Source organism: Medicago sativa, chromosome 1, assembly GCF_051527215.1.
Source record: "Medicago sativa cultivar Bolivia chromosome 1, Bolivia_mono, whole genome shotgun sequence".
NCBI lineage: Eukaryota > Viridiplantae > Streptophyta > Magnoliopsida > Fabales > Fabaceae > Medicago > Medicago sativa.
Genome location: NC_140749.1, coordinates 83,734,771 through 83,761,381, shown reverse-complemented (window position 1 = coordinate 83,761,381; position 26,611 = coordinate 83,734,771). Strand labels below are relative to the sequence as shown.

The following is a 26,611-nucleotide window of genomic DNA, read 5'->3' as shown; positions in this document are numbered from 1 at the left end:
CTATCTTTCAAATAAAATTAATCTGGACACCTAATTTAATATTATTATCAACATTACTACATGATCACACACACATGATAGATAGAAGAAATAAATAAATAAATAAGTAACTAAGTGAGACTTATTTATCAAATATAATAAATAAGAGGGACTTATTAGTAATTAAATCAATAAGTAGGACTTACTATTTAATTTACGAAAATAGAGAAACACGTCCACATAAGATATGGTGCTCATAAGTGGGTCTACAAGTACAAAGGGGTTGAACATGATACACACTTCATAAGGTTCAGAAAACCCTAGCCACACTCAAACCCTAGTCTCTCAAAAGCTACGCTCGATTTGGCTAGCATTGATTATCGGAGAGATCAGTTTGTGTGGAATAGTAGATGTATCACTACACTTGCTTTGCTTGATCAGAATCAATTCCGCTACAAAGGCTCTGCGCTTTAGGAGGTAAACACATGAACCTTTCAAGGTGCTTGATTTTTGATTGATGGTTTAATTAAGGTCCGTTTTTGGGATTGTTCCGCTAAGAGGATTAATTTATTATTATTATTATTATTTATATAAAAAATTCTCTTAAAATCTCCACAATGACTTTACACCAAAAATTAAACCCCAACCCTTATTTATAGACATACTCAATCTAAATCAAGACCAAATCATAAAAATAAGTAATACTCCAAGAAGCAAAACCATAGTTTCTTTGATCAAGACCAAATCATAAAAATAAGTAATCTCAACAATGACTTTTTTTTTTTGAAGAGGCTAAAATGAATTGAATAAACACCAAAGAGGGCCTTCTCAGCACAAGATGTGCTAAAGAAGAAATACCCCAAGTTCAAACAGTTACACGATAATATTTACATTACAACACCAAACCGCTTCAGCGGAAAAAGCAAAAAGAAACACCAATTAACCAATGCCTAAAGTGATGAACGGACAAAGCCACCACCCATGGTAGTTAAGAGGAAGATTGATGAATTTTCCTTTCAACCACATGAAAGATGTCGACTTTATCTTGTCCACAACCTGAAAAATTGTGCATTTTCTATCATTAAATACCCAAAGAAAATGACTTGATACCAAAAATTAAACACCAACCCTTATTTAACCCTAAGAAATACTATCGGATACTATAAGATACGATACCCTAACACACTACAAGAAACAATTAATTTGCAAGAACAATAATATGTGATCATGACGCATTTGCCCTTTATCCAAGAAGGACAAATTTGTCCTTTTATCCAATTGCATATTCGTTCCATGTTTTCTTTCCTCATTTGGGCGGAAATGTTTCTGAATGTGGGATCCACCAAAACCATAGTTTCTTTCCTCTCAGACAGAGATACCAAACGAAGGAAGCTCCCTTATCTATAAACTTTCCTTCCTTCTTACTATCCATCCACTCACTTTCACTAGAAACAAAGAGTGTGTAAGTGTATGACATCCTTTGGCCCTCTCTCATCTCATGATTCTTCACATTTCCTCAACTTCACCTCTATCCTTCTGTAATTTCCATCAAATAAGGTGTTGAAAGTTTGACTAATCTTTTAAAAAACATGTAACCTATAGATATTACACAGGATAAAATCGAACTTGAGAATCTAATTTTTAATTTGTATTGAACACTACAAGAAATTTGCCATATAGCAACAGACACCTTTAGCAACTGCAAAAAAAAGCGTTGCAATAGATAAGATATAGCAACCAAAATTTCAATCAACGGTTGGCATAGGGTATGAGAGAAAAGGTGCCATTAGTTTTCACGAAATTTTCATATGCCTCCAAAACCAAAGTCTATAAGCGCTCAAATTTTTAGCCTCAATTAATTTATTATTTTTTTTCACCATCTTCTTTCTCTCACAAAACTAAACTGCTCACACAAAATAAAACAAAAACCTCACAACCCTACACCTATCCTTCATCAGAATCAATTCAATCGTAAAACCCATCTTCAATCGCTCAATCTTTCCACTTCCTTCAATCGAACCATTGTAAACCCTATCCTTCCCTGAAATCAATTCAACCTCTCAATCAAAACCCAAAACCGATTTCATCATCCTCTTCCGTCATAACTTGTACAGAGAAATCAACTTCCACTTCCAGCAGAGCTCTTTACCGAAGGTAAGGGAAAACCTAGTTCTATACAATTTTCTACTGCATTTCAAGTTCAAAATTTACTCATTTTTGTTAGGTTTTGTTGTAGTTGATGTAATAGATCTCAGTTTTTCAAAAGTTAGTGCTATCGACCCCAGTTCTTTAATTGATTTCCTCCTCTTCTTCAGTCACAGCTTGTTTCAATCTTCAATATCTAGAACCAGATCTCCTTGAAGGTAATATAAAATTGACTCTTTTTGTAACTTTGAGTGTGTTATTTGTTGCGTATTGAAGAGGTGTGGTGTGTGTTGTGTAGTTGTTGTATGATTGTATCTAGAAATCAGTTTTCAATCTCTTAATTTGGGTAGCAATGAGTAGATGGGATTTAGAGAAAAAATTTGGACTTTGAGTGTGTTGTTTGTGACTTTGTTGGTAATGAAAAAGAAAAAAACTGAGAATAATGATAGGGTTAGAGTGTTGGAACTCTGTTTGTGACTCTGTTGGGACTTTGAGTGTGTTGTATATGACTCTGTTGTGCTATCTTATAAAGTTATTTTATATTATAACATCTTTCATGTTTGTTACTAATTTCTTGTCCATTCAACTCTGTTGTCAAAATGGCTACGCCGACAGCTATAGCGGAAAAATTAGGACAACCGCAACAGGCCGTGTCGGTGCGTGTCAGAAGTGGCAAGCGGTCAAAGCGGACCGATCAATAGTAAAACAATAACTGGTACTAGTTGTATATAATTGTTATTAGCTATTTTCGATATTGCTATCCCTTTTATTTCATATTATGAATACTTCATGAAAATTTGAGTAATGTTTACGGTATTTTGTATTTCTTTTTGAATAGTATGGTATTTAGTATTAAATTACCAGTGGCGGTACCGCTTAAATCTAGTGATGGGTCATTTTATTATGTTTTTTTTTTTATATTTCTATATAGTAAACGAATGGTTTCATGTTAAATAAGTGTGTCATAGATTGTGTTTCTTGGTTTTTAGAGAATGGAATTTTAATTGCCCTGAATATGGAGATATTTTCTGCTACATTTGCTTCAACCTTGAGATTTGGAGAATTGATTTTGTTCTCCTCTATTGCAGCTTTGAAGGGTTCATACTTGAAAATATGATAAAGTTATTCCAATGTTAAAAATCTATCTTATTCATAGTGAATTTAAGATAGGAGCAATTTTATTTATTTATTTATTTTCATTTTGGTCATGGAACTTGTATACAGGAGGAATTTGTTGAGCCTGCGGATCTTGATGCTAAAGATAAGAGATTAATGTCAATGGCTCTTGCATGTACTTCTTGAAAAAGTTCTACTTGCTAGTTTTATGGTGAACATTGAATATAGCATAATGTTATTTGTGGTGAAACAGATAGACTACTACAAAAGGAAATGGGTGTTGGATCTCTTAAGAGTAATGATGGGGGTGGACTTACATACTTGATTTTTTGTAAGGTAGATGTTGTTGTTTTCATGAAGTATTATTCTGTGTGATTTTTTATAGTGGAAGTTTTGATTCTTATGGTGTATAACAATTCATGATGGAGGAAAAAAGAAGGCTTAACTCATAAGTAATTTTGAGTCTATTCTCTGAATTATTTTTATCCCGAAGCAAAATATTGACACTTTTTAAAATTGAATCCCGAGTTTTATTTTATATCATTCTTGCCATTTTTATGGTTGCATCCATTTGACCCTCACAACCACAGAGTAGGACGTAGGATTTGTGTGGTGTGTTTGGTCTTGTTTCCTGTTGGGGTGTTGTGTTTGTGTTTAGGGGCTGCATTTTGCTCCTTTGCAATTGATATGTCTGAAATTGAAATTATTATTGCAGGTTTGCTACAAGGCTGATCGGGATTAAGAGAGTGCTAAATTTCAAAAGAACAAGAATGGAGAGCACATCGAATCGAGTGTGGTACATGATAATTCCCTTATACAGCTAATGAAGGTCTTGTCAATCTTATGTTGCAGTTGCGCGTTAATGCTTCTTCATGTTATTTGTCTCCTTTTGTTTTACTAAATGCTGCACATATCAGCTCCATTTTTCCAATCTGATTGTGCAATATACTTCTGTTTGCAAATAATATATAATTATACTTGCTTTCTTTGGCAGATCTTTGATGATCCATCACCATCACCTTCCAAAGAGAAGTTTTCGCCTGAATACCGGTTTCAAAGAGGTATTTAAAATACAAATTGGTTTATGAATGATGTTGTTAACTGAATCATTACCATGAAGGGAAATATGTGTTGCAGAAAACTTGTTTAATTCTTGTTTTTTGATTACATGAATGCAGTTTGAAAGTTCCTTGAAGAATAAAACTACTAAGTTTCAAGCACTACATGTAAATTTTTTACAAAGAGAAAGCCACTTCTCTTCAGACCTTGCAAGGTACTTATCATCTGAGGTACTAATTAGCATTATTTTTTGTGGGATTTAACTTTTAATACACTAAAGTTACTGGTAGTATGATATTTTTCCAGCCACTTAAATATGTATTTGTATTTACTATGAAAGTAGGTGCTAAGTTAATATTGATATTAAAATATGACCGAGATGATAGTGGGCAAAATGTTAAACCTACTTTTACATGGCATAAGCGTTTTTTTGTTGATGAGATTTCTTTTAGGATTGAGTTTATGTTCTCCTTGTTGTGTTTTGTTATTGTAGGCCGTAGGCTTTGTGTTGTGTGTTTCCTGTTGGATTCTGATAATTCTCTCTCTCTCTCTCTCTCTCTCTCTCTCTCTCTCTCTCCCATGTTGCAGACGAGTGAATTTGTTAAGGTGAGAGACAGTGGCAAGTTTGAAGGTTACCTCCTTGCAGCATCCGCTGAAGTGTGTGCCGACTTCAAATATGATTCAACGACTGTGTTGATAACCTTGTCTGTTCCAGTTCCTTAAGAGGAGATGCTTAAATCGTTAATAGAAATCCGAGCATAAGTCATAAATAGGTTGTATTAAGTTAATTCTATAAGGATAAGAGCTTGATACCATGTAGCTTTGTTAGTATGTAAGATGTTAGTTTCCAATGTTTGTAAGACTTGTTAATTTGACAATATAATTGAAATTTTCTTTTATTTTGCTCTAAATATTGTGTGGTGCATATAAAAAAACAGTATAAAACTTTTGTTATTTAAAAACTATTTGTTTTAGACAAAAATATTTATTTGTAAAAAAAAAAAAGACCTATAGCAACGGGCAGTATGATCCTATACCAATGGATATACAGTTGGCTAAAACCATTAAATAGGTGTAAAGTTCCGTTGCTATAGCTCAGAATCTTTAGCAACTTGCTTTTTATCCGTTGGTATAAAGCTATTGTGACGGCAAATTCCGTTGGTATAACCATAGTATTGTAGACGGCAGCAGGCAGCCGTTGGTATAGGTTTTTGACCTATACCAACGGTATTTTGGACCTTTACCAACGGTTTTTGCTGTTGCTAAATGGCAAATTTCTTGTAGTGGAAAATTGATATAAGTAATTATTATGATACGTATTAATTCCAAATAATACACTAAATATATATTATGTATATTATGAGAGTGAGGGAAAAAGATATATATATATATATATATATATATATATATATATATATATATATATATATATAAAGGAGGATTTGATGACAAACTATATACACCACGGGAAGTTGAGAGCAACGAGCTAGCAAGAGAGAAATAAAGAAGATTCTGCATCATAAAGAAAAGACCCTTCCGGCACAAATTAACAAGCAGGTTAGCATTCTTCATCTTCACTACCTTTATTAACTTACTTCATCATATCACCAGTAACATTTTTTTGTTGTTGACAATATATCACCATTAACAGTGGCAATTAGTTAATTAATTAATTGAGACATTTCTTCCCCTCTATCTACACATCCGAAATTATGTGGTGTTTTTAAAAAGAGTAATGATATTTGTACACCTTTTTCTACACATCCGAAATTATATTTTTCAGTTACTATATTTATTTTCTGTGAACTTTATATTATATTGTATAATGAATTTTTTTACTCAATTATTAGCCTTGAACATTTAAGTTTCTAAGCTTTATTACACTAACTATTGTATTTAGAATGCATAACAATGAAAAATAAAGTGAAGTTTTGTTTGCAATTTACAAACCAACATTAATCCTTAACAACTATCAATTTATGATTCCTAGGTTCAATTTTGGGAACTTTTTTAACTTATTGCATGCAGTGTTATTCACGCACTCTCATAACAACGATTGAGTGCTCGTGATTTTATCTTGAATTTATCCTCTTATCTTTGCATTTTGTTGTTTCATTTTTTTTCCTTCTTTACTATTCAAAAATCTTCTTTAGTCTCATCATACTAAAGCAAGCCTCAAGGAACTCATCTTTCTTATATCTTTGAAATTTCTTATAATTTTCGGCTATATCATATGACTTCTTAACTTTCTTGAATATATTATACATATAAAAATTTATTTTTTCTTTACTAAGTTATACTCTTAAATCCGGCTCCCCTAAGATAAATTTCTAGCCCTGTCCCTGATGTGGGGACCAAAAGAAAAGAGAGATGATGCTATATGTGGCACCCAAATGTTTGATAAATAAAGAAAAATGTCCATTGCCATTTGCCAATCTAAACAATCTAACATTTTTCTATTTTAATGTTACGCGGGACTTTTTTTTTTTTTAAAGAATGGTTTTTCTTTTTGAAGAAAACTAAACTAACTCACTAAAATTGGTATCAGAAAGAATCAAACATATAAGATCTTAAGAAGATTACATTTCAAAAACTCAAACCAACATCATCAAATCAAGCCAAAACGAAAGAATGTTACATGGGACTCGTCAAAAATGCTAAACAATTTAATAAAAATATAAACATATAAAATTCACTCGTTTGGAGTTTTGCACTCTTTTGGTGTCACTAACCACAATTTACACATAAATACAGAGACAATGGAAAATCCAGTGAAGAAAAGCATGGAGCTATGTTTCAATAATGAGCACTATGAAGAAGAAGATGAGGAGAGAGAAATTCAAGAGAATAACAATGGACATATGTGCCTTGCCGTCACCAATTGCAATGGGGAGACACATGCCAAATTAGATGAAATTATTACTCACTACGTGGGGACACTAAATAAAAAAATATCACATTTTTTGGGTATACTTTTTATCAGGAGTAAATTAAGCTCTCTTCCTCTCTACATTAAAATAACACTCTTTTTTCACTACTAAAAAAAAATAACACTCTTTTATCTTCCTCTTTTTTGATGGGATTGGATTACATACTCCCCTAAAAAAATAGACACAATTAATTTCTACTCATTTTTTATAATGTACATTCTTTCATCTTGAAAAGTGAAAAGATACTCCGCTCCTCTAAGAGATGATTAGATTACAATTCACCCACTTAAAATTAAAATTAAATATGTTTTACACTTTAATCTATTTTAACATAAAAAAATATTTTTATAATATTTACAAACTTTAAGCCGACATTTAAAAAAAAAACTCTTTTTTTATTATTATTTCAATGTCAATTATAATTAAATTTAAATATTTTATTATTAACTTAATGATTTAGAGTATAAAATTCAGTTTTCAAATAGCCATATTTTATCAGCTTTAGCAATATTTAAAAAAAAACTAGTTTTATTTTGTATTTTTTTATATTTTGTAGTAGGGTTTAAAGTGTGAATTAGTCAATGATATTGTGAATTGAAAAGAATTTTGATTTTATTAAAGTGTACCCACAAATCGCAATATCCTTTTTCTCCGTCCTTCTCTCGATGGAGGAGATTATAATTTTTTTTAATACATAAGTAGGGAGATATGTGTGTATATATTTTGATATATGAGAATTGAGAAGAGAGTAGTTTAATAAAAACATTAGAAATGAGAATGTAATTCCATCTTCGTTGGATCTCCCTCTCTTCAAAAAAAAAAAAAAAAATTCGTTGGATCTCCTTGACGTTTATATAATTATATTAGGTTAAAGTATACAAAGATATAAATATTAGTCTTTTTTTTTACAAGGAAAAAAAAGGTCGGACCTTCATTCTCATGTTGCAAGATCTACATTGATGGGTGTATTGTACTTATTTGTTAAAGCAGGGTACCCCACTAATCAAAATTTTGATTACGACGCATTGGCACCTTTGCTACATTTTCACATAAACAATGCTGGAGATCCATTTATGGGTAGTAGTTATGGTGTAAATTCAACAGATTTTGAAATCTCTGTGCTTGATTGGTTTGCTAAATTATGGGAGATAGAGAAAGGTAAGTATTGGGGATACGTCACAACTGGTGGGACTGAAGGAAATCTTCATGGGATTTTAATTGGGTAAGTTTGGTGAACTTATCTACTCCATTCGGCCTTTTTTTATAAATATTTAATGATATTTTTCACTCATATTTACTCTCTCATGTCTTTTTAAATATTATACAAATATACATTTATTATTTTTTTTAAGGAAAATATACATTTATTATATAAAGTTGTGAAACATTAAATGCATCAATCGATATTAAAAAGACAGTCATGAAACAAGAGGTAGAAAAGTCTTATAAATAATGATTACATTTTAAAAGTTGTGACATTTTCTTATAAATATGATCCAATTATTTTTTGAAAATTTTCTCATAATAAAGACGGAAGGGAGTATAAAAATTGATGATGTAGTTAATGAGTATTGTTTGCCTATAATTATTACTAAATTAGTAGTTTTTATTTATAGATGTATTTATAATTGACTTCTGATATTTTGAAACTTAAAAAAGGCTAATATTTATAAATAAATTTTATCTATCAAAGGACGCTTATAATTAAAGAGGGAAGATGATCATGAACTAAAGTATTCTTGGGTGCAATTGTGAAGCTAAACCTTCCGAGACTATAATCTCATTAGTTTTGTTGAACTTCATTTCCAAAACATTTTTATGTATAAATTTCATATATTATTCATTTATTTATTTTTTATTCAGTTATTTGTAATTTTATGTACAGAAGGGAAAAATTTCCAGATGGGATTTTGTATACCTCGCAAGATTCACATTATTCAATATTCAAGATTGCAAGAATGTATAGAATGCAATGCATAAAAGTTGGCACATTGATCAATGGTGAGATTGATTGTGCCGATCTAAAGACTCTACTTCTTGCTCATAAGGACAAGCCAGCTATCATCAATTTAAATATAGGTATTCAATTAACAACACATTAACATATATTTTTATTAACACACTCTATTTAACACACATTTACTGGAATCCATTTAAATTGTTGCCAATAGTAGAATGTATGTTGGAAATATTATGTAACTAGCACTCTCTAATAGAATATACTATATAGTATAGACACTTAATTGCTTAAGCTCAAAAATATTTTTCTTCTTCTGATAAACATGATTAATTAGGATCAACCATGAAAGGAGCTATTGATAACATTGATATGGTAATTGAAACACTGGAGGAAAGCGGTTTTCCTCGCAATCGTTTCTATATTCATTGTGATGGAGCTTTGTTCGGAATGATGCTGCCATTTCTTGAAAAGGTGAGTAAACTTTTATTGTTTATAGCATCAACTTTCGTTTTAGTGAAAACATTGATATCTATTTCATTGGATTGGATGTCTAAGTTTTCTCTAACTCTTTTCAGTAACTCAATTAACATCACTCCATGAAAGTTAGCATAGCCACTACACTTTTTCAAACACTCACACATTTTTTCTTCAGATATAAGTTAATCTTATAAAGCTATTTGGGTGATCTAATAGGCTCCAAGGATTACCTTCATTTTTCTTCAGATATAAGTTAATCTTATAAAGCTATTTGGGTGATCTAATAGGCTCCAAGGATTACCTTCAAGAAGTCCATTGGAAGTATAACCATTTCAGGCCATAAGTTTTTGGGATGTCCAATTCCTTGTGGTGTTTTATTAACTCGCTTAGAACACACCAACACCTTATCTAAAGATATCGAGGTGATTGCTTCTAGGGATGCCACAATCACGGGTAGTCGAAGTGGACATGCTTCAATCTTTATTTGGTATGCTTTGCAAAAAAAGGGTTTATTAGGGCTTGAGAATGAAGTGCATAAGTGCATAATGAATGCATGTTACCTAAAAAGGAAACTTCGCGATGCCGGCATTTGTACAATGTTGAATGAATATAGCAATACAGTTGTTTTTGAGAAGCCTTTAGATTGTGAGTTTATTCGAAAGTGGAATTTAGCTTATGAAGGAGATATTTCACATGTGGTAGTGATGCAGCACGTTACTGTTGAAATGTTGGACTCCTTTGTTGATGAGTTTATCAAAACAAGATTGAGAAAGCCTTTGTGCCTTGCAGACAAAATTGGTGCTGAAAATTGTACCTGTATACTGCATATTTGATTCACATAGGACAAAATGTATTGCATGATACATATTTGTATTAAATAATTTACCCAATGCTGTTGTCATCAATTTGTACCAATATTTTAGTTGAAATTTATAAATTATGTACGTTATAAACAATTATCTATTTGAATGTGTATTATTTTTTTTTACCTTTTTACATTGAAAACAAATATAATTTAAATTATTATGTATTTAAAATAAGAGTTTCCAAGTTTTGCAACCAATAGGTGTTCTACAAGGAGGAATAACAACAAGGAAATAAGGGCAGTATACACACACTGCGTTGAAGTAAACCTTTAAGAATCATCAAATAGGGTTTGACATACACTGGAAGACTCATTATGGGATAGAAAAACGGCGATGTCTCCCGTGCGAGATCGGTATGCGTCGCGTATGCGTGCGATATGATTTTCTTGTTATGTTACCTTCAGCTGTAGGTCCAGGCACCATGTATTACCTTTTACATTGGGTAAACCTTATTATTGAAATTAAAGAAATTATTAGTGGACCACCTTAACCTCCCTGCGGTGTCACCACCTTAACCTCCCTTCTGGGGTGGTTATTAATGGCCGGCGGTGAGTTTGTTTGCTCCTCCGTGGCGGACCACTTTGGTCTCTTTTTAGATTTGAAATCTGTATCGTTGGAGATGCTGCTTTCTTTTCTGGTTTTTATGTTTTCGCCTCAGACTCTGTTTCTCTCAACGGAGGTGGCTGTTACTCGATCTGCAACACCGATCTCGGTGTAGAGCCCCTCCTGGGTTTGGTTTCATGAAACGTGTTGACTGGTTTTGTCATCACGTCAGCATTTAGGAAGCGGCGGTGCTGTTGCTGCACTTCCTTGTTGTTTAGTTGGTTGATAAGGTCCAACTTCTTCCTTTCAACGGAGGTGTTGTACCTGAGTTCGAGATTCTTTCGGCGGTTCTCTTCATAGCTTGCTTTGCTGGTTGGGTGTTGGTTCTGCGTGTTCGCAGATCCTTACGATGGAGGTTTCAGTTTGATTGGCTAGAAATGGCTGTGATAACTTGCTGTAACGTGTTATGGTGAGTTGTTGGTTCGTGTATCTGCTATCGTGATGGCGGTCGGATTCACTGCCATTTGAGAAAGGGTTTGATTTGATCAGTGCTGTATTGCTCCTCCAAGGTCATGGACCTGCTTCGTAACAAGTCTTCTATGCTAGAAATGGTGTTGTCCGTTATTGCTGCGAATGTTGGGTGCGGGTGTTACCGTGTTGGCGGTGCTCGTGGTGCTCAAACCCGTTGATCGACCATCCCGCGATCTGGCCTTCAATTGGTTTTGAGTTGCTTTATTTAGATTTGGCTAGAAATAGCCTTGAAGCTTTCTATCGCAGTATAGTGGATTGTAGGCGTGGAGTTCTGTATCCGTGTTGGCGGCAGGATCTCTCACCTTCACGAAGTTTGGCTCTATATAACTTAGGGGAGGGTTCAAAATCCTCATCAGTCTACCTGATGTTGGACTGTTTAGCTCAAAAGAGACATTATGCTTGTTGTTGTTGCAAGGAGTTGTTGGTTCTTGGATTCATTCGGTGTTGACGGTTTGTCCATACACCGCATGTTAGACATTTACACTGGTGTTGTTTTTATTTCTTAGTATCACTCGATTGGGTTGGCCTACACTTTGTGTGGAATGACTGGGTTAGGTTTATGTCCCCCTAGTTCTTTTTTTTTTTTGTATTTATTTTTTCCTTTTTTTTAATAATATATATGAGCACACATAGACTGGAATCTGCAAGACATTTCATTTTTTGGACTGTTTTCTATTCCTTTTTTATGTCATTGGACTCTTGCTTTATAAAAAAAAAAAAAAGGGGCAATTTGAATATTTCAGTTTAATTAAAATAGCCATATCCAGTTTGTGTGATTAAGGCGATACACCCATCTTGCAATTCCAATTTTCTTCATGTTATAATGTGAAGTCAATGATATTTAAGCCAAACGCAAATTATAAAATACTTTTTCGGTTATATTTATAAATGATATTTTGGTCAATAAAAGTGAATGTATTTGGTCAATTTTTTTAACCAGATACATTAACTTTTATTGACCAAAATTTCTATAATAAGTGAATGTAACTGGTCAATTTTTTTAATCATATACATTAACTTCTGGCGACCAAAATTTCTTTAATAAATAGGACTGAAGAGAGTAACTATATAGTCCAGTCAATTATAATGAAATTTTTATTTAATAAATGTAAAACTATTTTTATTCAGGGTTAAATACGTAAATGATCCCTCTAAATATACCAACATTTGATTTTAGACTGCCTAAAATATTTTTTAGGATTTTGGTCCCGCCTAAATTTTCCTTGCATGAAATTAGTCACTATAGAATATTTTACAAAAAAAAAATGAATATTTAAATAGAATATTTTAACAAAAATTAATTAAATAGTCAGTCTTTGTAAGATTCTCATCTTTAGTAAGTCAGTGTTACAAAGATTCTCATATTTAGTAAGTCAGACTTACAAAGATTCTCAAGTCATTGAATAGTCAGTCTTTGTAAGATTCTAATCTTTAGTAAGTCGGTCTTACAAAGATTCTTATATTTAGTAAGTTTAGTAAGATTCTCATCTTTAGTAAGTCAATCTTATAATGATTCTCATATTTAGTAAGTTAGTCTATGTAAGATTCTCAAGTCATTGAATAGTCCGTCTTTGTAAGATTCTCATATTTAGTATATCAGTCTTTGTAAGGTTCTCAAGTCATTGAATAGTCAGTCTTTGTAAGATTCTCATCTCTAGTAAGTCAGTCTTACAAAGATTCTAGTCAGTCTTTGTAAGATTCTCATCTCTAGTAAGTCAGTCTTACAAAGATTCTCAAGTCATTGAATAATCAGTCTTTGTAAGATTTCCATCTTTAGTAACTTAGTCTTACAAAGATTCTCATGCAATGGATGGATACATTTTGTTTTTTTGAATCAAATTCTTGTGTCTTTTATAATAATAACAGAGCTTTTATCATTCTTTGAATCTTATTGCATTTTAATAATTTTTTTTGGTCAAGTAGTCTAGTGGTTAGAGCTCACACAATTTAATTGTGGAGAAGTGGAGTGTCCAGGGTTCGAACCCCGACCCCTGCATATAAAAATTGCATTTTAATAATCTAACTATCATATTAAATATACTTCATCCAGTCATTTTGATAATTGGACATATAAATTAACTTTTGTTAGCCCATTGTTTATTACAAAAAGGACAAGATGAAGTAATTTATAAGGATGTTTAAGTAAATGAAACACATTTTACCATTAAAATCAACATTTTCAATATATAATATTTTAAACAAGACATTTTAATTTGAGAATTTTTTTTAAAAAGAGTTAAATATGTTTTTAATCCCTACAAAATCATGAATTTTTAGTTTAGTTCCTATAAAATTTTAATTGTAATTTTAGTCCTCCAAAATATTATATTTTCTAAAAATAGTTACTAATTTAAAATCTTTTTATAAAAAATGGATACTTTTAGTCCTCCAAAATAATCCCTATAAAATACAAACATCATAAATTCATGTATTATTTAAATATTATCAGTTTAATTCAGGGATAGATTATAAATAAACAAAAAACATAAATCAAGATTCTAGAAAAATATTTAGTCTTATGTGAATATGTTAGTACCAAATAACATTAAATTTCCTTTATGAGTTTTTATTTTGTAAAAACTTCCATGAAAACCATCCGTTATATTCATACATTGGTTATATCAAACCAAAAATAAGCATTTTAACTCTAGTGTTTAACCCACGACGGTGGTTTGACTCTTCAAATATGCAATTTTATTTATTAAGACAAAAGAATGGATGAAAACAAAATCTTAAATCCTTAATAAGGAAATTCTAGTTGAATATGAACATTGGTTGCTGGGATTTTCACTTAAAAAGAATACATGGAACGTATTAGGTTGCTGGAAATTTTTTCCAATTTTTCAACAATGACAAAAACACCATTTTTAAAAATTGAATCTAAAATCAATTGCATCTATTAAATAAATATATATGTTAAAAAGAATACAACCATAGTGGGTCACTTAACCTACTAATCTCAACCATTGAAAATATTCAACTTACATCCAATGGATCACATCCCTTTTGCAATAAAAATAAAATAAAAATCAAGTCATGCACTGGTAGGAAACCCATGAAGGTCATGCACCATAGCCTTTGCCTAGAAAAACACCAAGTTTTAGTTTTCACATTTTGGTTCTTGTAATCATGGAATAATTATGAAGAGCAGCGGTGGAGGAGGGGGTTGGTTCTTAGAAAAACGTGGGATCAGTGGAGGAGTAATCAGGTGGAGGTTTATATTAGGGGTAGAAAGAAAGATGATGGAACCGTAACATAAAATGATCAACTATTATATGAAATTAAAAGACAGTTACTTTTTTGAAGCCATAATCACATTTACCCGACATATTATCAAGATGTGAGACTGCATCTTCCTTTTCCTAATTATGTGTTTCAGGATTTGGGTTTTTAATGGAACAAACTACAAACGAGATAATTGTAAAGTGATGACAAAGGAGGTAATTGGATCCTCTCCTTTCTTCATTCTCTCTTTCCCCTTAGGGACAAAGGAAAGGTAGAGAAAATAGAGAAACTCTCTAATATTCTTAAAGAAAGATATTATTATTTGAATGCTTGAATTCTTCAATGCCTAAACACTTAGCGATGAGCCTTATTTATACTACTCTAGTAAGGCTCCACATTACAAAGTAGAATGATTTAGAAGCATTGATTACAAAGAAAAGTCTAGATATATGGATACTCTAGTTCATATGGCTAGAAGGATCTAGAAATATTAAGATTTCCCTAGTGCTTAATTTTATTTTATTTAGTAGGGTGTCTAGTAGCTTCCTTATTATTCTTTAGTATTATAGAGACTTCCATATTTTTCTTTAGTATTCTAGGACTTCCATAACATTCTATATCATTCTCTGTCATTCTCCCCAGGTTGGAGGAGGTTCGTCCTCAAGTCAAGATTTTCCTCTTCATCCTCAAGACAACACACATATGATGAAATTAGCCATTTTTGAAAACATGTCTTCGACTACCATTTTAGAATCCTTCAGTTTTCGAGTCCAAAGTAATCCAAGGAAAAAAAAACAATAGAAACATCTTCCCAAGGTGGCTTAGGAAGTGGACGAGGCATGTATATCTTTGTTTTATCCATGAATAGTTCCTTTGTGACTAAAAGTTCAAATAGCTTAAATTCCTCTTTTCCTTCGGTGAATTCATTGAGTAGTAGAGGTGCCAACTTGATTTTAATCACACCCTCATTATCCTTGTTATTCCATTGTAAATTGCAGGGATGTGGTTGCTCTTTTGTCGGCAACTTTAATTTTTCTACCATATAGTTTGATAGAACATTTTGACAACTTCTACTATCAATGATGATATCAAAAACCTTACCTTGTGAGGTGGTTCAAGTGTGGTTAATATTGTGTTTTAGACATGATTCTTCTTTAGTTGTTGTTGTGTGTGAGATTCTTCTAATTTCAAGCGGTTCACCAGAGTCAAAAGGAATATATTATCCTTTGTATAGTAGTTCGTCCTTCTCCTTTTTTTCAAAAACTTCATGAATATTGGGAACATTTTCATCATCATATATTGGATCTCTTCTTCCCTCTTCTTTAAGCATTTCACAAAAGTCAACACCAATATATTCCCTTCATCATAGATTGGTTCTCGCATTGTCTCTTCTTCAAATGATTCATGGATGTCTTCTATTTCTTCTTCAAAAATATTATATATTTCCTCATCAAAGATGGAGATGGATTTACGATTTGGACAATCTAAGGCTACATGGCCATACACATGACACATGAAACATTTAGGTATCTTGGTATTTCTCTCTTTGATTGTGTTAAGTTGAGGTTTAAATGAAAAAATAGGTTGATGGGTTAGTGGTTTATGAGAATCAATTTGATTTTTGGTGGAGGAAAGAGGTTGGTATGAAGATTTTTTGGATAATTGTTTTTGAGTAAAATTGTATTGATAATAATGAGGATGTAAGTACTTACAAGTTAGCTTCTGACACATTTTGTCCCACATCTTGATCTTACTTTTTCCTTACACTTACATTTCCTTTTAAGATTTTTCCACCAAATTAAAGCGTGTTTCTTTACTTGTCTGCAACATTTTTTACCTTTTACTCCTCTAGAACCTCCTTATACTCAAATACACGTTCAGCAGTTTGTAGCCAATCCACAACTGAATGGATGGTGGAGATTTTGAAAGTGACGAAGCAGAAATGAGATAATGACGTTGAAGTTAAATTTCTTGTTTCTCTTGATGATTTTGAGTTTTTTTTATGGGTTTATTTTGGATATGGTTTGATAAATATGATCAGGGTCGTCCCTAAGAATTCGGAGGCTCGGCTCTGGGAATGAAAAGAGGTCAGTGATAAAATCAAAACGTTTTTTTTTTAAAAGAGCAATGTTCTATTTATATTTTTTAAAAGATAAATACAAGGTGCCGTATATATGCGGTACACCCAAATGTGAAAATGACTACCGTATACATGAGGAACCCCCACCTAACACCAAAAGCAAGAGGACCTAATTCTAATAGGCCTAAAAGGCTAAAACAAGAGGACAGAAAATGGCTGGGGGTGTTAAAAAAATTGGAGACGGTAGTACTAGTGGGTATTAAAAAAATTGAAGCCCATAGCTGGGGGAGGCCCAGCTCTGTTGAGCTGTTTGCACCCCCCAGGGCCGGGCCTGAATATGATGAAGATAAAGATGAGGAGAAGAGAAGATGAAGAAATGCTAAAAAGATTAGGTGTAGGGGGTGCATCATTAGATATCGTAGGCATGTGTGATATAATGGTTGCATTTAAAAAAAATATCAAACGGTTAATGTTAATCAAATTAATGAGATCTTTGGTGGACTGTCTATAATGTTGATCCACCTTAAACATTAGCTTTAAAAGTTAATAGAAAATAACCAATTGGACCAAAGGAAGTAACATTGAAGAACCAAAACGTAACAACAATTAACTAAAGGATCAATATGAAAACAACAAATAAATCAATGGACCAAATATGCAATTTAACCTTTAATCTTTAAAAAAGGGTTTGCTATCGAATTCGAATGCATGAGACACTCTTTAAAGATCTTAAAAATAAATATTTATGAAAGTTTATATCTTTAATGTATTATTAGAAAATAAAGTTTATATTGGAATGCTCCGAATCAGTTGTTTCCCTTACAAGAAATACTATACACATCGAAGACATGATACTTAAATTGAAGAGACCCCCTGAGCAATAAAACTGTCAGTCTCCTAAATGACACAATTATTTAAAGATATCATGTCTCACTATTATTGCACCTAATTCATGATCACACATCGAAAGGCAGACACGACGTGGCGAGTTATTCATACAATTAAAATTGAGACTAACCAGTGAATACCATATATTGTGAGGTATACACAAATTGAAATCAGTCAAAAAAAAATAGTACTTCCTCCGGTCCTATTTACAAGAGAAAGTTGACTTTTTAGTCAAGAAACTAAACCAAATACATAAATTATTTAATGTATCTAAAAAGTAATTGTTTCTTGTAAATAGAACCGGAGGGAGTATTTAGAAAACAACTAACAAAGCTGTCGGTTTTTTGAAGGAATGAGCTGTCGGTTGTACAACCACAAATTTCAATATGTATTTATCATATGGTTTCATGATACGTACATACCATACGTAGTCAAAAATCAAAGATCATTCATCGAATTAAAAGTTCAAAAAAGTTCACTATATAAACGTCAAAAATTCTATAAAAAAAAAACTATAACAAGCTTTATTTTTATTTTTTGACAATACACGTTTTTTTAAGGATTTTTGACAATATACTCCCTCCGGTCACTATTATAAGCAAAACTTCACTTTTTAGATACATTGAATAATTAATGTATCTAGTCTATAATAAGGCTAGATACATTAATTATTCAATGTATCTAAAAAGTGTAATTTTGCTTATAATAGGGACCGGAGGGAGTACGTTAAAAGTTCATATCTTAGGTATTTTGTAGACATTAAAAAATTAATCTAGACTAGACCTGACCTAATTGGAAATAAAGTTTGCAAAGCATGCGCTAAATCGTTATAAAAATTGATGGTGTAGTTAATGAGTATATTTTGCCTATAATTATTACTAAATTATTTTTGGGTCTTGCCAACTTGTACCTATATTTATTGTTTAATTCTATTTTAAGATCCTTATCTTGTACCTTAAGGGAACAATATTTATTCATAATTAACTTTTGATATTTTAAAACAAAGTGGTATTATAATTAATGATGTGTGTGGAAACAAATAATATACATCAAGAACCATGAAAAAGGCTGATATTTATAAACAAATTTTATCTCTCAAATGATGCTTATAATTAGAGACGGGAGATGATCATGAACTAAAGTATTATTGGGTGCAATTGTGAAGCCTAAACCTTCGAGACTATAATCTCATTAGTATTGTTGAACTTCATTTCCAAAACATTTTTATGTATAAATTTCATATATTATTCATTTATTTGTTTTTTATTCAGTTATTTGTAATTATATGTACAGAAGGGGAAAAAGAAAATTCTAGATGGGATTTTGTATACCTCACAAGATTCACATTATTCAATAGGGTCATGTTAAGCAGTGCCCCCGAGCACTAGTTAAGCAGCTAAAAGTGGAAAGAAAAAAGAAAGTCAACATTAAAAGCAATACTTTTTCAAGTTTTAAAAAGTAAAATACACAATTTTCGAAAAAACTATTATTTATTTTTTTATAATTCATTAACTATTGTCCTAGAGGAACTCGTTAACATTTCCCTATTCAATACTACCTCCGTTCCTTTTTAATTGTCACATTTTGACATTTTACACAAATCAAGACAATCAATAAATGTTGTTACTTTTGATACAATAATTTTTATTTTTACTATAATAACCTTATTTATTTAATATCTCTTTACATATATTTCTCTCTCCACAATAATAAATAAGGGTATTATTAGTAAAATAACATTTAATGTTGCATTGAACTATGTAAAGTGACACTTAAATAGGAACAAGAAAATTCTCCAAAAGTGACACTTAAAAAGGAACGGAGGGAGTATTCAAGATTGCAAGAATGCAATGCATAAAAGTTGGCACATTAATCAATGGTGAGATTGATGATTGTGCTGATCTAAGAGCAACTCCAATGCATGTTCTACACTATGTTCTTAAGAGACAAGAACTGAGAATTTTGTTCTAGCCATTGGAGAAGAATGACATGGAAGTACAAGCTGGAGAACTGTTCTCCTAGAGGAACACGTTCTTGCACTGTTCTGTCAGAGAAAACAAAAGCAAGGAGAGAGAAGAGGAAAGGAAATGAATATATAATACCATGTGAAGTTCATGATGGACCCCATATAAAACAAACTAAGAACTTAAATGCATTGGAGTGAAAATGATAAAAGTTCTTGAATTCTATGTGGCAATTATTGGCCCACAAAAATTACCTTGAGAACATCAATATTGTTCTACCGCTGGAGATACTCTAAAGACTCTACTTCTTGCTCATAAGGACAAGCCAGCTATCATCAATTTAAATGTAGGTATTCAATTGACAACTCATTACTTCACATATATTTTTAGGAGAATGTTAAGCAATGCTCTATGAGTATTGGTTAAGCATTTAAAACAAGTGAGTTTTCATAGAAAAGTTGTATAATTATTACTTGATTAAAAGTAACATCTTAAATTTTCAAGACAAAATTACTATTTATAGATTCCTTTATCAATGCCCTGAGGGTACTGGTTAGCAAATCTCATATTTTTATTAACACACTATATTTAACACACGTTTAGTGGAATCCATTTAAATTGTTGCCAATAGTAGAATGTATGTTGGAAATAATATGTTACTAGCACTTCTCTAATAGAATATACTCCTCTGGTGACATTTATAAGCAAAACACAACTTTTTAGGCTCATGGAATAATTAATGTATTTGGTCACATTTATAAACCAAATACATTAGTTTTTCAATGAACCTAAAAAGTTGTATTTTGCTTATAAATGTGACTGGAAAGATTACTATATATTATAGACCCTTAATTGGTTAAGCTCAAAAATATTTTTCTTCTTCTGATAGACATGATAATTAGGAAAGGAGCTATTGATAACATTGATATGGTAATTGAAACACTGGAGGAAAGTGGTTTTCCTCGCGATCGGTACTATATTCATTGTGATGGAGCTTTGTTCGGAATGATTCTACCATTTCTTGAAGATGTGAGTAAACTTCTATTATAGCATGCATCAACCTTCTTTTTAGTGAAAACATTGATATCTATTTCATTGGATTGGATGTCTAAGTTTTCTCTTTACTCTTGTATTTATTTATTGGATTAATTAAGTAAATGGTCCATGTAAATATTCAGAATTTTGTTTTTAGTCCCTATAAAATAAAACCACACTTTTTAGTCCCTATAAAATTTTTCATAAGCATTTTTAGTCCCTATAAAATTTTTCCATTAGCATTTTTAGTCCCTATAAAAAATTTCTATCAACATTTTTGGTCCCTAAAATGCTTAAGGAAAATGTCACAGGGACTAAAAAGTGTGATTTTATTTTGTAGGGACTAAAAACAAAACTGTGAATATTTATAGGGACTAAAAACTTAATTAACCCTTATTTATTTATCACTGGTGTTATATATCTTTTATTTCCAAGTAATAAAGTCTAAAATAGCAATCAAGAGAAATGAAAAAATAGGCCCCAAATCTTCTCGATCTGTTTATTTGGCAACTATTTTTTTTCCTTCCTTGAGTGTTTTGTTGGCCTCACTTGCCACTCTCTTTATTTTTTAATTATTATATTTAAGTTATTTTAATTTACGAGTCAAATATATTTTAGTCCTTATAAAACACTCTCATATCTAGTTCAGTTCCTAAAAAAGATTTCATTCATGTTTATAAGTCATCATTTAAGAATTTCACTGACCAAATATGGATGGAATTTTTTTTTTTTTTTGACAAAAAAATATGAATGGAAATATTCACCAATATATCCAACTAAATATAAACGAAATTTTTAGTCTTCAATACACATTTTTTTGGGTGCTAACCCTACAACTTCCTAGGGGACGAAGGTCTTAGTAATCCGTAGTTTGACCGTAAGGTAAGTAAAGTTTGAAAAAAATTATCCCACTAAAAAATTAAAGTCGGATTCTTGCAAATCATTTATCTTTTAAAGGGACTCATTAATTATTTGAGCACAATCGGTTAATTTAATAATAAGTTGATAAGCTTTTGAAAAATATAGCTAGGGATTGATTCTAGGGATACCATACCACAATTAGTGAAGTGCCAAATTTACTTATTTTTTTTACACTAATCTACAATGTGATAAATCTCAAATTTCCGTATTTTTTACATATATTTTATTGGCACTTGTTTTATAAGTAAACTACGGAAAATCCCCCAAATTATTGTAAATATTGATAAACAAGCTTTAGAGAACGAGAGTACTTACTTGACATAATTTCATACATTTTTTGTTGGTTTATTGCTCAAAGATATGGATTACATAAAACCAATATTTTCAGTTCAAGGTAATTCGCCAAGTGATATTCCCGCAAGTGTACGATTTTGTCGAGCAATGAATAGATATAGATTCATAGGACTTGCGAGCATCAACAATTTTTTCCAAGTGTTTAGCTATAAGAGTTTGAATATTTGATGATTTGATTGTTTTGAAAAATATGAAATTTATAAAAGAGTCTTGGAATTATTGAAGTTCATTACAACATGTGGTAGAGTTGAAGCACGTTACTATTGAAATGCTTAACACATTTGTTCATGAATTTATTGAAAAACGATCCATTTGATCTAAAGATGAACAATTTCAACCTCTATGCATTGCAAATGATGTTGGTTCTAGAAATGTTCACTCCAAGATGTATTTATGACACCCGTGCTTTTATTGATATCAAATCGCTATTGAAATGTTCACTCCAAGATGTATAATCTCTTTCTTGAACCCTACATCCATGAAGTTCAAGTTTATGACACCCGTGCTTTTATGGATATCAAATCATAACTGAAATGTTCACTCCAAGATGTATAGTCTCTTTCTTGAAACCTACATCCATGATTCTGTTGAAAAGATTTGTCTCTCTCATGCTAACTAGAAAATTACTTGTATAAGAAGAAAGTGAATTGGACATTAAAATGGATCAATTCATCTGATTCATTTGTTGAGAGACTTATTTCGCTTATACTTGTATTGAAGATTCCAAGGACGAGATTCCTACTCCTTCCTTCTTCCTTTTAATAGACCTTCATTTGTTAATAAACGGTTAAGAAAGACCCCAAATAGGGGTGGCAAAAAAATTCGTGGAGAAAATTCATCATGAACACGGAGCAGGTAACTAAACGGGTACCCGTGAGTAAAATAAACGGGTATTTACTCATGTGTACGACACTCATCTCAGTTATTTCTCTCAACGGTTAGGTTTTTTTCTTCTCCTTCATCTATTCTCTTTCTTTTCTAGATTTTATTTGGAGTTTTTATGCTTTTTGGATGTTTTTATCCTTTTATTTTACTTTAGATTATGGAAGAATCGTGAATTTTGTATGCTTTATGGCATGGTGAATTTGCATGAGATATGTAGGAATCATGAATTTTGTTTGGATTATGGGATTATGCTTATGATATCATACTACTTGCACCCATGTATACCCATTGACATCCCCAGCCTCAAATGAAATATTCGTTAATCATGACATTCTCAATAAATACATATTATTTGTGTAATTTTTAATATATATCTAAGGGCATATGTTAGCATGACTTATATTTTATCGTAATTTTGCACAATTAGTTAGAAGTAAACTAAACTTATTTTTACATGAAACCTAAAAAATTAATTGCACTTAACTAAATTTTCTAATCAAGGGGAAAATAACTTCTTTTTATATTAGTAATCATAGTAATTAATAAATATAAGTTAGTGAAAATCGATGATTAAATTTTTTGGGTGGTGCCCGGAGTTTGAACCTCATACCTTGCATATATTATGCATTGTCCCTACCACGATGACCGATGATTAAATTTAGAAGAACAAGATATTTGACCTGTGCTCCGCACATGTTTATTGTAAAGGGATTGACATACGAATAAGGATATAGCCAACATGATAGGAATGAAATTGGTGCGATGCATTTTTTTTAGTATTAAATAAGTGTACAAAAAAAAGGCAAGAGGATAGGAATGAAATTGGTGCGATGCATTTTTTTAGATGGAATTTGTTAGGTTAAATTACTGGTAACCTAATACAGCAAATGAGCGGGAAAACATTAGGTTAAATTGCTGCAGGCCTAACAAAATTAATAAATAAGGATGCAAATGTGTTGCCTTTGACACATTGATTAAAATACTAAAATAAGTGAATTTGTTCTCGTGAGTTTAGCTCAATTGGTATGAACAATACATAAAATATGCAAGGTCCGGGGGTTCGAACCCCGGCCACCAAAAAAAAGAAAGTGAATTTGCATCAAAAAGTGATGCAATTATCGCTGCTAAGACATCGCTGCTAAGACAAAAATAAAAATTGTATTTTCAAAACAAAATTTTTTATTTTGGTGATCACAAAACAAATTTTCAAAACAAAACTTTTTATTTTGGTGATCACAAAACAAAGTTTCTCTATTAATGTTTGAGTTTATAGTTTATAGTTTATCTTTTTTTATTCTATTTATACCCTTATTATTTTAGCTAAAACACAATTTTGCCCGTTATAATTTATTACTACTCAATTTTTGCCATTATAATTGAAAAGAGGAAGGCTACGCTCACAGAGACTTTAGTTCAGCACTTGTTTAATCTCTACAATCGACACTTATGAAAGTATCTTTTTATACAAAGACATGCAATTTTTTTTATGTTACGACACTTATGAAAGTATGTTCAGTTTTCCTTTTTCTTTATTAAAAAATGTTCAATTGTTTTAGCTATATATGCAACTTATTTTTGTTTTTACCCCATACCTCTACATTTATACCTTGACTCCAACATTTATTTCAAATTATCCAATTTACTCCATATATAAAATAAAAATCAGTCATTTTTTCACTTTTTTTTTGAAGGAATCATTTTTTCACTTGTTCACCCCACTTTTTTTTTGGAAAACATTGTGCATTACCTGAACCCTTCTTTGCCTTCAAAATTATTTTTCTTTTACCTGAATGAATTGTTGTGAGTTGCAGGTTTCCTGATATTCGTTCTCTGATTCATTCATCATAGTTTTTTTTGGGTTGTATGCTAGGGTAAACTCATTCCAGAACTGGAAAATAATGAAAGTGAGGGGTGAAAAATTAATGTGTAAAAGGTTAAATGATAAAAAGGGTAAATTTTGAATTTTCAAAGATTTGTAGGGGTGAAAGTACATGTGCAGGGGTATATAGTAAAATTTCCTGCACTTATAAGAGTATTTGTAAAAAAAATAAGATTGGGCTACAATATAAATTTTAGATGAATATATTTATTTTTTATTAGTCAATTAATTAATCAGTTCAAACACGGTTTAATCGGTCGAACCATGATCTCGATTAATAGACTTAGAGGAGGTTGACAACTTATTTTTGTCCAATTAACAATTGTTAAGGTAACAAATATATTTAGATTAATAAAACTAACACAAATAAAACAACCAAAAAAAAATTGACAAAAAATAAAACAACTAAATTTATTATTTTGGATGAAATAAAGTTGTCTTTAATTCCGTTAAATATTGTTTTTTGACATTACTCCATCCGTCTCACAATAATTGTCTCTTTAGCTTTCTCAAAATAATTGTCACTTTAGAATACCAATGCATCATTTATTACTTTTTTTCCCATTATTATTGTACTTGCAAAAAGCACAATAAGGGATACTAAGTTTAAGTATCGTATTCTAGGGTTTAGACTGATTATTGGATATCTTGAGAATGCTCTCAAGGGTGGTATTTATAGGCTGCTATGGGCTTGGGTATCGGTTGCTTGGTTACCAAGCAAGAGGGGGTATTTGTGTATTTTAGGCGGTTTCTAGAGGTTTCTAGAAGTTTAGAAAGGCGGCGCCCTAAGGTGGGCGCGCCTAGGCCTCAGGAGCCCTTCTAGAGGGCGCCTGAGCCATTCTAAAGGGCTTAGAGCCTTTCTGGAGGGCTTTTAAGCCTTTAGGAATATTATGATGGTTCACAACCCCTCAAGCACGAGTCTTGGGACAATGCGAAGTGATGAAAATATGGGACTGGCCCTTCTGGAGGGCACCAAGTCTTTAAGAAAGTATTGTCGGTTCAATTATACCCTTATTTATTGAATTTCATCCAACTTAACTACTCCATTAACTACAATTAATAAGAGTATTTTAGTAAATGATATTAATTTTACCATTGAAATCAACACAATTAATCACTTCATTAATAATCATGTACAAACCTTAAACGACTATAATTTAGAGACGGAGGGAGTATTATTTTAGCCCCACCAAAATGTTAGTGTTGGATCAGCTCCTGCCAGGGGCAAAAGGCTTCAATGCAATGATGCTACCCCAAAAGAAAAAAAAAACTTGAATAACTAGCATAGTTTTATATATAGCTACCCATTAATATAGTATTGAGCTACTGAAAACAATTTTGTTGGTTCAAAGAGGGATGATATTAATAAATATTGATAATCTATTTAGTTTAGTGTCAATTATGGATAAATTTATCTTCTTAAAACCCCAAAGAGCTCATCTCATCTTTTTACAAATAACTATTTTTTACTTTTATTTTCTTTGTCACCGTTTCATTAAATAAAAGTAAAAATTATTATGAATTTATTTTACTTATTAATCAAGTTTAATACTCCATCCGTCCCACAATAAGTGAGCCTTTTGTAAAAAAATGTCCTAAAATAACCGACTCATATCACTTTTCAATACAATATTAATTATTTTTTTTCAATTATAACTCTAATTAATACTACTTTCATCACTCACAATTCAATATATTGCACTTTACATTTATGATAGAGGAAAATGCATCAATACTTAACAAGAGCATTTAAAACCATTTTTCTTTTTCATTT

The 26,611-nt window shown here is 31.4% G+C and overlaps 1 protein-coding gene and 1 long non-coding RNA gene across 11 annotated transcripts; both read left to right on the top strand.

Moving 5' to 3' along the window:
• The first annotated feature begins 846 nt into the window (after positions 1 to 846).
• LOC146958299 (uncharacterized) lies at positions 847 to 5,210 on the top strand. 9 transcript variants are annotated; one of them, XR_015024608.1, is made up of 9 exons: positions 851 to 2,133; positions 2,216 to 2,342; positions 2,740 to 2,839; positions 3,349 to 3,398; positions 3,494 to 3,576; positions 3,956 to 4,069; positions 4,235 to 4,301; positions 4,419 to 4,513; positions 4,888 to 5,210. It is a non-coding gene; the product is annotated as an uncharacterized LOC146958299 (long non-coding RNA). The 9 variants fall into 9 exon arrangements; XR_015024605.1 differs by having other exon boundaries at positions 1,632 to 2,133; positions 3,349 to 3,415; positions 3,956 to 4,036; XR_015024603.1 differs by having other exon boundaries at positions 1,739 to 2,133; positions 3,349 to 3,415.
• Positions 5,211 to 5,723: 513 nt separating this feature from the next.
• Positions 5,724 to 10,629, top strand: LOC146958298 (alanine decarboxylase-like). Of its 2 annotated transcripts, none has more exons than XM_085739810.1 (6): positions 5,724 to 5,856; positions 7,054 to 7,266; positions 8,220 to 8,451; positions 9,115 to 9,308; positions 9,524 to 9,660; positions 9,954 to 10,629. In XM_085739810.1, the coding sequence occupies exons 2-6, from the start codon at positions 7,059 to 7,061 to the stop codon at positions 10,497 to 10,499; spliced, it is 1,317 nt and encodes a 438-aa protein (XP_085595936.1). In that variant the 5' UTR covers positions 5,724 to 5,856; positions 7,054 to 7,058; the 3' UTR covers positions 10,500 to 10,629. The 2 variants fall into 2 exon arrangements, with proteins under 2 accessions (XP_085595936.1, XP_085595937.1); XM_085739811.1 differs by having other exon boundaries at positions 5,730 to 5,856; positions 8,142 to 8,451.
• The last annotated feature ends 15,982 nt before the right edge of the window (positions 10,630 to 26,611 follow it).

What these genes read in the sequence shown, in the direction of transcription:
- LOC146958298 (XM_085739811.1), top strand. Translation starts at nt 7,059, where the DNA reads ATGGAAAATCCAGTGAAGAAAAGCATGGAGCTATGTTTCAATAATGAG. An exon ending in AAAAATATCACATTTTTTGG is followed by an intron (nt 7,267 to 8,141) that starts GTATACTTTTTA and finishes TTTTTTTACAAG; the next exon opens with GAAAAAAAAGGTCGGACCTT. An exon ending in TATCATCAATTTAAATATAG is followed by an intron (nt 9,309 to 9,523) that starts GTATTCAATTAA and finishes ATGATTAATTAG; the next exon opens with GATCAACCATGAAAGGAGCT.